Source organism: Protopterus annectens, chromosome 5.part0 (genome assembly GCF_019279795.1).
Source record: "Protopterus annectens isolate FY-2018-M chromosome 5.part0, PAN1.0, whole genome shotgun sequence".
NCBI classification, from domain to species: Eukaryota; Metazoa; Chordata; order Ceratodontiformes; family Protopteridae; genus Protopterus; species Protopterus annectens.
The window spans coordinates 1,347,736,369-1,347,748,705 of record NC_056735.1 but is presented as its reverse complement, the minus strand read 5'-3'; the positions used below and the strand labels follow the sequence as shown (position 1 = coordinate 1,347,748,705).

At 40.4% G+C, this 12,337-nt stretch overlaps 1 protein-coding gene across 1 annotated transcript in view; it reads left to right on the top strand.

Moving 5' to 3' along the window:
* FCHSD2 (FCH and double SH3 domains 2) overlaps positions 1-12,337 on the top strand; it is a 3,469,714-nt gene that overhangs the window by 3,371,499 nt on the left and 85,878 nt on the right. Inside the window, exon 19 of the mRNA XM_044071145.1 lies at positions 1,777-1,903. Coding sequence (XP_043927080.1) covers positions 1,777-1,903 — 127 coding nt within the window. The remainder of the gene's footprint in view (positions 1-1,776; positions 1,904-12,337) is intronic.

Below are 12,337 nucleotides of genomic sequence, written 5' to 3'. Positions count from 1 at the left end.
CCTTGTATATTTGTTTAGAACTCAACAACTGGATGAATAGTCTGAGCAGACTGATGATCAGCAAACACAAATGACATGTGAACAAGGGCATCTTCAGCAGGCTAGTATCAAGATGGGACTTAATAGAGACAGAATTGTTCATCTCAACAGACAGCAGTCAACTAGCCAATTCTCATCCAAAATTCTCATAGAGAAATATTTGGTAGGTGGATACCTCTTCCTTCCCAAGGAATGGTATCCCCATCTATCTCTGAGCATACAACCCTCTGTTCTGCAGAAAATAAAGGTAGAAAGGGCGAGTATGATTCTCCTGACTCCTTACTGGGCAAAGTAACCTTGGTTTTCAATCCTAGTGCAGCAGAAGAAGGAACTTCCTTACACTATTCCTGTTTACTGATCTTGCTGATACACCATTTGGAAGCCCTAGCAAACACAACCCCCCAGGGTCTGAGAATCGCAGCATGGTTGGTGTGACAGCTGCTCCTATCAAACACCTTTTCAGTGGGACAGTTGCATCTTGCATTTTTGTGTAACATTTTTACTGCTAACAACGTTTTTCTGCTATAGCATTTTAAAATTCTTGAAAACCATTTTGAGATAGAATTAATACTAAATCTGATACTATAATAGCACACTATGTGTAAGAGTTTGGCAACGTTCATTTTTGTAGCACATCAAAGTAAATTATGCTTATTTTAAAGTGATTGGTTTGGATTTTGCAGTTTTTCGACTTCTGATGGCTGATGGGTTTGCTTTTGATCTCATAGTATGTAGGCCTTTGTATAATAATCCATTTGGTATTTTCTATTGAAACTTTCTGAGAGAAGTATTGGGACATTCATCTACAAAATATATGTTTTACATAGGTTGTACTTCTAAGTCAACATTTTGAATTTTTGTGATGGACATTTTACACTTCTGTACTGTTTTGTTGCAATACTTAAATGACAAAGGATCGCTTTTTAGGTCATTTACAGTTTTTAGATTTGATGATACACCACCTCAGTATAGATGGTTTTGATATGTAGCATATGCATCACCTTGGTAAAAGTCATGAGTCCATTCTGTGTGTAAGCTGATTTATTTCACAGTGGGTCATATATGTAATGATAATACAGGCCTGTAGGTTAACCCTTTGAAACTGTTTAACTATTTCAAGTGCAACTTTCTGAGTAACATATTTGGAGTTCAGTTGTAAAATAAATTTGTGTTGAGATTTTAGTTGTAAAAGCAATAAACTGTCACTGTTTTCAGCATCCGCTTAAAATTCTAGAAGGTTTTTTTTGTCTGGAAAGTTAGAATGATTGAAAGCATTTTAGGGACTAATATATAACTTATTTTGGTTCTGATGTTACAAATGTGTAATATATTTAACCAATTGAAAAAAAAAAAGATGTATAAAAATATTTATTGTAAACTAGATTATAAGATGTCTCCTTGCCCTTGCTTATTCATGGTTGTTTCTGACATGGTGTAATATTTTCTAGTATAATATCCTGAGCAACTATCTGGATAACTTCCTGTGAAATGAGTATATGCAAGTAAACATTTCCAGTATTTAGAAGAAAACAGTATTACTGTGCTGTGATCTGATAGATAACTCCTGAAAGGAGATTATTATTTTAGCTGTTTTCCACTGTAAGTATATCATTTATTTAACCCGTATTTGTTAACAATGGTACTGATTTCTTTCACATTGTACTAAGTGCCTGATGACTAACTTGTTGCTGAGTAACTGGAATTGAGTATTCAAAATTTCTTCTTTTTTTTCGTTAGGTATCATCACCAAAGCTGAAGGTTTGTCTTCCTCCATTACCACTTTATGATCAGCCACCAAGCAGCCCCCATCACAGTCCTGATAAAAGGGAGTCTCTCCATTTTCCCAGGTCACCTTCAGTTTCTGGTAGGATATTTTTTTTATTTTTCCTTTTAAAATGCCCTTGCAATATCAAAACCCCAAGTAAACTAGAGTGAAACTTTGCTCGTTTTAAGAGTATCTTTCATAACACATTCAACAGACGGTAGCACCACTAGATGATTTTTAGTTATGCGGTTTTTTTTTTAGCTTTCAGACATCAGTGATATCACCTTCTGACATCATCATGTATATTAGAGCATGTTAGCTGCACATTCTTTTCAGTAAAGACTTGGTTCTTGCCTCTTGAAAAAAAATGTAGCCAATATTTTTCTCTCTCTACTGTAGTTATCCTTGATTATTCTCTTTTACATAATTTAGCTGGGTTTTGATCTCCTTTAGTTTGTTTTTTCAACCCTAACCCAAGTTATTTTACCATATTGGGCTACACAAAGCCTACTGAAGGATTATCGTTTTACTGGTGCCTACTCAGTTGGCAATTGCAGCACTATTCAGTCTGGTGTCTGTTAGATAACTAAAAGTTTGAAATGTGAAGTGGGACTTGAAAGAGAGGATTACTTTTACAATTTCTTTTGCTTAGACTTTTAATCTTCTAAACCTTTGGACAAGATTAGTAAGGGAATGCATACATTAGGATAATTCATAGATGACGCTTGGTTCTTCATTTGTTGTCTGCATCATTCCCCTATGGCTAGAGATTTTTGTATTTATGAGAACTGAATTCAGCTGTTGTACTTGTCCAGATGTCCTTCAAGGATGCATCTGCAGTCCTTACAAATGGGTTGTCCTGTCATCAGGCAGCCCTTCGGTCGGCCGGATTCCAAAGTCTGGGTCTGGCCTCGGCTGGTGTCGCACTTCACCCGACGTCATAGCTGCAGTTCTTCGGGTACAAAGGCATCAGCCGACGCCATTTTCCCCAGTCTTTCTTGCCGCGTGGCGCCCGAAGCAGAAGCTGTTCGCAAGTGCCGGTCGGTCAGAACCAGAGAAAACTACTACGAAGACTTCTAAAAAGCTAAGTACCCCGTTGGGGACTCTTTCTTGCCTCAGCCGATGTCAGAAAAAGTAAATAACTGTTTAACTTGTGGGAAGCAAATACCTCATAAAGATTTCCACTCTTACTGCTTACCTTGTCTAGGCCCAGACCACGACGTCGCAGCTTGTCCAGCCTGTGCTTCTTTTAACCGGCGGACGCTTAGACGTCGGTCGGAATTTGCTGAGGAGTTTTTCGGCTCCGATTTTGCTTATATTATGCCGTCGGATCCTCCGACTTCACAAATATCTAAAAAACGCAAGGAAAAGGACCGACACTCGCGGTCCGCGGTTTTGGCCGAAACCGCGGTTAAGCCAACCGCGAGTGTCTCGGTTTCGGCTGAAACCGAGCAAGCGGTTCTTCCTTCAGCCGAAAACTTTCCTTCTACCGAGGCCTCTTCCAACCTCGTGGAATCGGCTTCTGAAATCCCACCTGCTGTTGCAGTTTCTCAGGAATTATCAGACACTATTCCCTTGGATATTTCAACCCCTGCACGTGGAGCTGCTAGGCCACCTGCAGCCATGTCCATTAAGGCCTTTGCCAGGGCTAAAGCAGCTAAAGCTACTAAATCTGTGCCTGCTAAGCCCCTCTCACAGGCCTAGCTCTAGTTCACAAATGCTTAGTTTAGCAGAGGATCTCATTTCTTTAATCCGAGGATCCCAACCTCAACCAGACAGGGCCTCTCAACCGCCTCCAGAGAAGAGGCCTAGAGCAGAGCCCCCTGAGCCAGTGTCTACAGATGATTCCTCTGATGATTCAAATGATACAGACCCTCCAGAGGCTCCGTACTCCCCTTATGAAGACTCTGATGCTGAAGAGTCCATCCCTTCTGCCTCTCCGCCTAAGGAATTTTCTTTTGGGGAAACCTTGCATGCTATGAGGGAACAATTTCAGTGGCAGGGCCAGGATTTTTCAGATTCCAGAAAAAGGCTTAGAACCTTTCTGCATTTGCCACAACATAGGCCTTTAGCCACACCTCCAGTTCTTCCTGTTGTAGATGATGCATTTAATGATGCTTGTACTGCTCCTGATTCTCTGCCTCCGGCCCCTGTTAAGCCCGATAGATACTACAGGGTCCCGGACACACATTACCACTTGTATAAGGCTCCCTTTGCAGATCCAGAGACTATCTCCCAAGGACCTAAGGCTGTAGCAGCTACCTCTGCCAAAAACCCCCTCCCCTCTGAAAGGGAATCCAGATCCTTAGAGATGGGGTAAAAAAGTTTACACTTCTGCTACTCTTTCAGCTAGGGCCTTGAACTGTCAATTTCACATGATGCAGTATCAAGAATTTTTGCTAGACCAGTTAACCAAAAAAGTGTCCTCGGATGAAACAGTAGACAAAAAATATGTGCAGGAAATGGTACATAACATTCAACAAGTCAGTAACCATTCCTTAAAATGCGGCTATGATGCACTGGAGGCTTCCTTTAGATCAGCCATGACTGGCACAGTCATCAGAAGGCATGCATGGTTAAAAGAACAGGCCTTACCTGACCATGTCAAATCAAAACTATTAGATGCTCCTATGGATAAGATCAATTTGTTTGGCTCTCCTGCACAGCAAGTGCTGAAGAAGATGGAAGAGAAGGCAAAATCTGTCCAAACAGTGAAAGATTTCTTACAGGTCCAACCTCCGAGGTTTAGCAGGAATTGGCCCTCCAAGAATTGGTCCTTTCCAGACTCCTCCAGAACTCAGAGAGGCAGGAATAGGCGTTCAAGAGGCAGAAGCCAATCCAGGGGTGCCTACAGAGGACGCCAGTGGCAGGACAACAACCAGCGAGGCACAGCCACAGACACAGCCACCACCACAACTACAGGTCAATCACAGTGACTTGGCTCTGGCACCGCCTACCAGGGAACAACTCCAAGCACCCTTAGGCGGGAAGCTAGCCTTATTTTCAACAAACTGGCATTACATCACAAGAGACAAGTGGATTTTACAGACAATAGACCAAGGCTACAGGTTTCACTTCCATACTCTACCAGGGAAGAGAGGAATGCCAAACCTACCTCCAAATCAAAAGACAGAAGCTCTAAAACAAATATCCCAATTATTATTTTATTTTATTTTATTTTATTTTATTTTACATTTGTTGACCGGGCTAGTCCAACTGGATCATTGTCCATTTTCAGTGGAGGCCCGGGGAGAAAAGCTCCACAGATTAAAGCATGTTTATAGAAATACATGTAAAAAAAAACACTTATGATATAGGCAAAGAGCAATAATACAAGGAAATTAGTTCAGGTCAGGTGATGCTATTCTAATAACAAATAGATAATACTACCTATGTAATACAAATTATGTAATTAAAACATGAAAATAAAAATAATAATAATTTTTTTTTTTTTTTATCAGTAGTAACAGTAGAATCATAATGTTATTTATGATTGGAGAGAGAGATTGGAGTGTTAAATAAAATGCAAATATAGTTAAAAGATGAAAGTAGGTTAGTCTGGATTGGTACAAGAGCAGAGCCAGAAGTTATTCAGATGTGAAAGAAGTTGCTTTTTAAAGAAAGGAAAAGTGGCTAGAGAGGAGATATGTAAGGGAAGGTTATTCCATATTTTGCCAACTGAGTTGGAGAAAAGGCAGTTCCCTGCAGAGTTTGAAATTCTGGTCATGTTAACTTGTAGCTTTTGGGAGGAGCGTAGTTGTTTTAAATTATTATAGGGAGTCAAGAGGTTGCTAAGAGCAGGTGTTTTTGAGGGTTGATATAAAATTTTATGTGCTATTAAGAGTTGTTGATAGATAATCTTGTTAGGAAGTTCCAGCCAGTGTAGAAGTTTTAAGTTTATGCAGTGGTGAGTTCTATATTGAGATGCAGTGGCAAATCGAGCTATGTTGTGGTAGGATGTAGACAGTTTCCTAATGTTACCTTTAGATAGATTAGTGTAGATCGAGGATGCATACAGAAGGGTAGAGATAAGATGTGATTGTGCTAAGGTAGTCCGTGCCTTGGGTGTAAGGAAGGGTTTTATTCTGTATAGTGAACCAATCTTTTTATTAACTGCTTTTATTGTGTTATTAATGTGGTGGTCAAAGCTAAGATTATTATCAATAGTAACACCAAGCAGTTTTGTAGTGAAGTCGGGAGTAATGTGAGAGTTATCACTTGCAGTGATAGTAAAATGTAGTTGGGTAGATTTGTGTGTAGGTGAAAAAAGTAATAGTTTTGTTTTCTTGGGGTTAAGGAGAAGACATCTTTTAGAGAACCATTGTTCAACGGTTGAAAAGGTTGCTTGTGTAAGGGATTGGAGTTCTGGTTGAGAGGAGGCTGTACAGATTAAAGTGGAATCATCTGCATATTGTATGCAGGTAGTGTTTTGGATAGATGATTGGAGATCATTAATAAAGATGGAGAATAAAAGTGGGCCTAGTATAGATCCCTGTGGTACTCCTAATGAGATAGGTAATAGAGTAGATAGAGAATTTTTCCAGAGTACTGCTTGATGTCGATCTTCTAGATATGATGAAAACCAGGTTAAAGAAGAGTCATCCAAGGCAAGGGATTTCAGTATGTGGAGAAGAAGTGTATGGTTTACCATATCGAAGGCTTTTGACAGGTCTAGGAATAGAGAAGAGGTTAGTTTGTTGTTATTACGGTTATAGTTGATAGTATTGGTGAGAAGAGAGTGCAGTGGGTAGTACTATGTGAAGGCCTAAATCCATGTTGGGTGTCAGCTAGTAGGTTGTTAAGGAGGAGATGGTTTAGTAGTTGTTTATGTATACATTTTTCCATAATTTTTGCTAGAGGAGATAACAGTGCGATAGGGCGAAAGTTAGAAAGGTCAGTAGATTTGCCTCCTTTGTGTAAGGGTATGATGTGTGATATTTTCCAAATTGCTGGGAAAGTACTTTCTTTTATGGATCTGTTTATTAGAATAGAGACAGGATAGGCAATAGCTTTAGCTGCTACTTGCAGGAATTCAGCAGGAAGCTTGTCTGCTGAGGGGGTAGTGGGTTTAAGTTTGTGTAATAGAGATTGTATATAAGAGGTATATTATATTGTAATATATAATATATATTACATGTATTATATGTATATATAATATATTGTATATTAAGGATGAGAGCTGTAGAAAAGGTACCATCTATGGAGCAAGGAAAGGGATTTTACTCCAGACTCTTCCTGGTACCAAGAAAAAAGAGCAAATGGAGACCTATTCTCGACCTGCCCGCTTTAAACACATTCCTCATTGTTCCAAAATTCAAAATGCTGACCCTACAGCAGCTTCTTCCCATGCTGGGCAAGGAGTCTTGGCTGGTGACTCTAGATCTCAAGGAGGCATACCTGCACGTCCCCATACGACCAAACTGCAGAAGATACCTCAGATTTCTTGCAGGATCAGAGCATTATCAATTCTCAGCATTGCCCTTTGGCTTATCTACTGCGCCCAGAGTGTTGACGAAATGCCTGGCATCAGTAATTGCTCATTGCAGGCTTCAGGGAATCCAAATCTACCCCTACCTGGACGACTGCCTGATACAAGCGGACAACAAAAACAAGCTAGCAGAAGACTTACAAAGGGTCATTTACCTGCTACAAGCCCTGGGATACACAGTCAATCTAACAACGGCAAGACTGATACCATCCCAGAGAACAACCTTTTTGGGTGCAGAGTTGGACACATCAAAGCAAATGGCATTCCTAACAGTAGAAAAACAGGAGCAGCTACCTCTCTACTTCTTGGCTTTAACAAAGCAGAACCATCTGACAGCAAGAAAAGTACTGCAAGCCTTGGGCTTCATGGCATCCTGCATAATATTGGTTCCTCATGCCAGACTGCATATGAGAAAACTACAGTGGTACCTAAGGAATTTATGGTCTCAACACAAGCACAGCTTAGAAACCCAGATTCCAATTATTCCATGCCTGAAGCAAGAATTCCTATGGTGGGCTCAAGCTTGTCAATCAAACACAGGATTGCCCTTCCACAGTACTCAACCAAACCAAACCATCACGACAGACGCCTCAGACCTCGGTTGGGGGGCACACATGCTGGACAAGTGCATACAAGGCTTATGGACTCAAGACCAGCTGCACCTACACATAAATCTAAAGGAAATGCTGGCAGTAAAACTGGCAATTCAAACATTCAGACCATTCCTCCAACAAGGTCTATTGATGATAAGGACAGACAACACCACAGTTATGTGGTACATCAACAAACAGGGAGGCACACATTCGTATCCTCTTTGCCGGATGGCACTGGACCTCTGGAATGTGGCCCTGAGCTACAACATTCAGTTAAAAGCAATTTTTGTACCAGGAAAAGAAAACATTCTAGCAGACATTTTAAGCAGGACTACCACGGATGCTCACGAATGGATGCTGCATCCGGACATCTTCAAAACCATTACAAGAAAATGGGGGCTCCCAGAAATAGACTTATTTGCATCCCCACGCAATCACCAACTAAAGAAATTCTGCACAAGGACGTACCACCCACTTGCTTGGAAGGTGGACTCCTATCCTTCAGTTGGAAAAACCTGACAGCATATGCATTCCCACCACTTCCTTTGATGCACAAGGTGCTATTGAAGATCAAAGAAGACCGTCCAAGGATCATTCTGATAGCTCCAGACTGGCCAAGGCAACATTGGTACCCATTACTGAGGAGCATGTCTCGGGAACAAATATGGCCACTACCCTGGTTCCCTTGCTGTTAACACAGAACAACTACAACAATCTGCATCCAAACCTGAAAACTCTGCAGCTGACTGCCTGGAACATTGCATAAGACCAATTAACCCAAATTTATCCCAAAGGGTTAAAGACATTATCCTTGAGGCTCGCAGACCCTCAACAAGAAAAAAATTATTCAGCAAAATGGAAAAGATATCTCATTTGGAGTACTGCAAAGGAGAAGATGTGTCACTGGTAAACATAGCCAACATCCTGGAATACTTGGCAGAGCTCTTCCACACAGGCCTGTCCTATTCCTCCATCAAGATTCATGCATCAGCTATTTCAGCAGAATACGACTTGGATCCTCCTGTCTTCTCACATCCTCTGCTCAGACAGTTTCTGAGAGGAATTAAAATGTAAAGCCTCCTAGGAAGCCACCATTACCAGCATGGGACTTGAACTTTGTGCTAGAAAAATTGACACTTCCTCCTTTCGAACCAGCAGCAACAGCAGAATTGCAATACTTATCATGGAAGACTGCTTTCCTGCTGGCAATCACTTCAGCAAGAAGGGTATCTGAACTTCAGGCATTAATGGCAGTACAACCCTTCCTGATCTTCCATCAAGATAGAGTGTCCATGAGAACAAATCCTTCCTTTATGCCTAAGGTGGTCTCCAGAGTTTCTTTAAATCAGGCTATCCACCTACCTGCATTCTTCCCCAACCCACATAACAGGGGAGAAAGACTGCTGCATACCTTGGATGTACATAGACAATTACGCTACTACCTGGACAGGACCAAGGGCAATAGAAAAACTGACCAGCTACTGGTAGCATATGCAACAGGAAGGGAAGGAAAAGCAATTTCAAAACAGACAATCTCCAAGTGGATAGGAAATTGCATTAGATTTTGTTACTCCTACCATGGAAAGAAAACTCCAGAGAACATCAGGCCTCACTCTACAAGGGCTACAGCCACTACCACAGCCTTCTTACGAGGAGTGGCTACCAAGGACATTTTAGAGGCTGCTACTTGGAGCTCCGTGCATACATTTGCCAAGCCTTATAATTTACCTTTATACTCTAGATCCCGAGCAGGTTTTGCCACTGCTGTTTTGCAAGGGATCCTAACTACACCATAACTTTATTTTTCCACCTCCCCAGTTTGGCTATGGTATTCTACCCATTTGTAAGGACTGCAGATGCATCCTTGAAGGACATAGTACAGTTTTGTACCTACCATAAATGTAGATGTCCGATAGGAATGCATCTGCAGTCAGGATTACCCACCCGCCTTCCCTTCTGTGGTGCTCCTAGGGTATTTGCCCATCTTATAGCTAGCTGGGGAATCTATTATGGTGTATTTGTTTGTATATATGTACATACATGCTTATTTTTTGTGTTTGCTCTCTACTATTTGGAATCATTGGCATTTATCCAAATTTAGCCTTCCAAGAGGGCACCTGGCATCTGGGGCAAGAAACACTGAGGAAAATGGCATCGGCTGATGCCTTTATACCCGAAGAACTGCAGCTATGACGTCGGGTGAAGTGCGACACCAGCCGAGGCCAGACCCAGACTTTGGAATCCGGCCGACCGAAGGGCTGCCTGACGACAGGACAACCCATTTGTAAGGACTGCAGATGCATTCCTATCGGACATCTACATTTATGGTAGGTACAAAACTGTACTTTTCCCTTGAGGCTGCAATAGATAACTCCATTTGTTTTAATTGTGTCTCTTGGACACCCATTAGACTATGGATTATTCCATAAACTTCAGTTCTTCATATTAAACCACAGTAATGGATTCTGATTGCAACAGCTCCCTTTATCTAGGTGTAGGAATATCCACTTATGTTTCTGACACCTGATGGCTATTCATTGTGGTTGTCTTAATTGTGGCTGATAACTAAGTAGTCAAGTATTATCTATGCAGTCCCATTCCCCTGAAGTCACCTGTCCGTGACTGTATTTCTGTTGCTTTGGTTTACAGTGAGATCATAGTTTGTGTTGTTGCTCTTGTTTTCATTTTTGCTTGGTGTTTCTCTCTTCCTCAAAGTTATACAAAAGTAGAGTTAGTGTATTTAAAAGTTAGAGTTAGTGTATTTAATGAAGAGAGTTTGAAGAGAGTTTGGGAGTGAAGTCTCAAATGTAGGGTGTGCAGGGAGGACTTGACCCATGGCAAAAAAAATATGTCGCTTATGTTTTGTGATATATAGTATATATCATCTTTGTTGGCTTTCTTTTTAGGTTACACTGCCTCTGTTTCATTTTTATAGATTTTTGTTTAAGATGTTTAACCATCACAAGATCCCTTGCATGTATGCTTGTCAGTTCTACTTATCTGCTAATCCTGTTCTTTGGGTATTTTACCAGCCCTGCAAAACTGCTGTCCATCTAGCACATGCCATGTTTATACTAGCCTGTAATAATTCCTTGCTGTCTTAAGCTATTGCTTCTGAGGTATAGTTAATTCTTTCCAAAGTCACTGACTATATAACCTTTGCTACTGTAAGTTCATCAAGTAAACCAGAGTGTGAGCACTAAGTGGACAAATGATGTGTCACTCTTTTTACTAACTTTTTTTTTTTATTAATCTTTATTGGTACTTCATTTTTGCAGTGAGAGACTGTTATTTCGCAATACACTATACAGTTAATTTTCTCCCAAAGTACTGTTTGGTCTTTTCAAGAACAAACTGACCACTTTTACCTCTCTTGCATTCTGCATTAGTCCACAAATGAAGATGATAAATGTCATACAGATATGTTTCTTTTTTGGTTCTGCAGGATTTGCCAGTGGCTAACACTTCCTGCACCCAGCTGACCCGTTTTTCTTCTCTGGGAGCAAGAAACAGGAATCAAAGGTCTATCTGCTGAGAGTTTTCCACCAAATGTATTTCTTGAATGTAAGCCTTATCAGTTCATTTGCTATACCATAAAGGCGAGAGTCAGAAGGATGGCCGTCCGTTGAAGGAAGTAGCAGTCCACAAAAATCACAAAAAACAGGATGCCCCCCCCCCTGTTGTAGAAGGAAGTAGCAGTCTACAAAAATCACAAAAACTGATAGGCCAAACAAGAGCCATAAAGTTGATAGAGTGGACTGTTGAGGATAAAAAAGAAATTATGTATTGTTACTATTATGCAAGAGCCATAAAGACAGAGAGTGACTATTGAGGATAAGAAAGAAATTATGTATTGTTATTATTATGCAAAAAGCCCAGAATTTCTAGACACAAGGTAAAATAAAATAAAAAATTGTGGTCATTAATAGAACAGATTTTTAAAGAACAATATATAGACCAAGAAACTTTGATCTGTTTGGTAAAAGAAGCATCTGAGGAAGTGCGAAAATATAAACAACAAAACCTAGATATTTTTGAAAAGTATAAAAAAGAAATATGGACTTGAGAAAGAAAGAGAGATTTGATATGGTGCAATATTTATGCAAAGGCGAAAGCCAAATTAATCAATATAAAGAAGGCAACCCCAAAGACATCTGAAGGGAAATACAGGCAAAGGCATCCAGACTTGGACAATTTCACAATAAAAAATAATATCACAAAGAGGGAATGTAGAAAAGCACATTAATAAAGCAGAAGTTAAAATAAAATAGAAGTTGAAGTTACGGAATGCTTGCGAAGTGAAGGATTTGATGTAGACGATCTAACACAGGTTATATCACAGCATGATGGAACAAGCCCCCAAAGTAAGGAGAAACAGGAAGATTGGGAGAGTTCAGTAATGGAGGAGTTAAAGAAATATAAACTGAGGTTATGGAGTACCTCCAAAGTGAA